The sequence below is a fragment of the Limulus polyphemus genome, unplaced genomic scaffold (genome assembly GCF_000517525.1).
Source record: "Limulus polyphemus unplaced genomic scaffold, Limulus_polyphemus-2.1.2 Scaffold282, whole genome shotgun sequence".
In the NCBI taxonomy this organism is placed as follows: domain Eukaryota; kingdom Metazoa; phylum Arthropoda; class Merostomata; order Xiphosura; family Limulidae; genus Limulus; species Limulus polyphemus.
The window spans coordinates 522,614-523,516 of record NW_013665892.1 but is presented as its reverse complement, the minus strand read 5'-3'; the positions used below and the strand labels follow the sequence as shown (position 1 = coordinate 523,516).

The 903-nt window shown below is 30.0% G+C and overlaps 1 protein-coding gene across 1 annotated transcript in view; it reads left to right on the top strand.

Annotated features, from left to right (window-relative positions):
* Positions 1–903, top strand: part of LOC106457019 (neprilysin-11-like) — an 84,853-nt gene that overhangs the window by 31,441 nt on the left and 52,509 nt on the right. The window contains exon 4 of the mRNA XM_022382832.1: positions 402–557. Within this exon, the coding sequence (XP_022238540.1) occupies positions 402–557 (156 nt within the window). The remainder of the gene's footprint in view (positions 1–401; positions 558–903) is intronic.

The following is a 903-nucleotide window of genomic DNA, read 5'->3' as shown; positions in this document are numbered from 1 at the left end:
TAAAATGTATGGTTTTAATCGATTGGTTTTAACGAAATTATTTTAACATTTTGTGTGTTAAATTACCATATATCAATAACAATGTATTTATTGATATATATAAATTTAACATTATTATAATATTAGCTGTTTCGATTTATTAAAAGTAGATCCACTGAAGGTTTAAAACTACTAGTACTTGTTACTACACAGTCTAGTTTACTCTTTATATTTTGATGTTTGATAAACATTTAACTATTTTATGAACATCTTCGCACATCATCACCATGATTTGGATTTTAGAGCTAGGTTTGAAGTATTGAGAAAGTAACGATTCCAGAAGCGTATTTTGGAAATGATATGAAAAGTAAGAAAATAATAGCAGACAAAGAAACTTAATGAGTTTTATGTTCTGTGTTTAGCTTCAAACATTTTACACTCGATCAACACCAGCGTTGATCCCTGTGAAAATTTCTATCTATTCGCTTGTGGATCATGGATTAAAGATAATGTTCGGGTAACCGGATCAATCTCAAGCCTATCAAAAATGAACAACAAATTATTATACAGAATCTACGGTAAGAGACTTTGTGTTTTATAAAACGTGTTCTAACACGTTATTACCATATTTCAATGGTTTAATCTAAATATCATTTTTTCAGCTTCCTTGTGTTTTTAGAAAGTTAAAACTCTTATTAATTTTTAAATCACACGTCAAAAGTAAAGATATACAAGGGATGAGAAACATCCAGTAGAAAACGGTAAATAACGTGTGGTTCTGACTAACATGTGGTTCTGTTAGAACTGTTTCTATTCTTTACGGTAGGAAATCAACAAGTTTCTGTTGAAGAATTACATTACAATCCATAGGACACAATCGGGCATAAAGCTCGAAGGTTTCTTTCTTGGTAGTCATCACGAGTC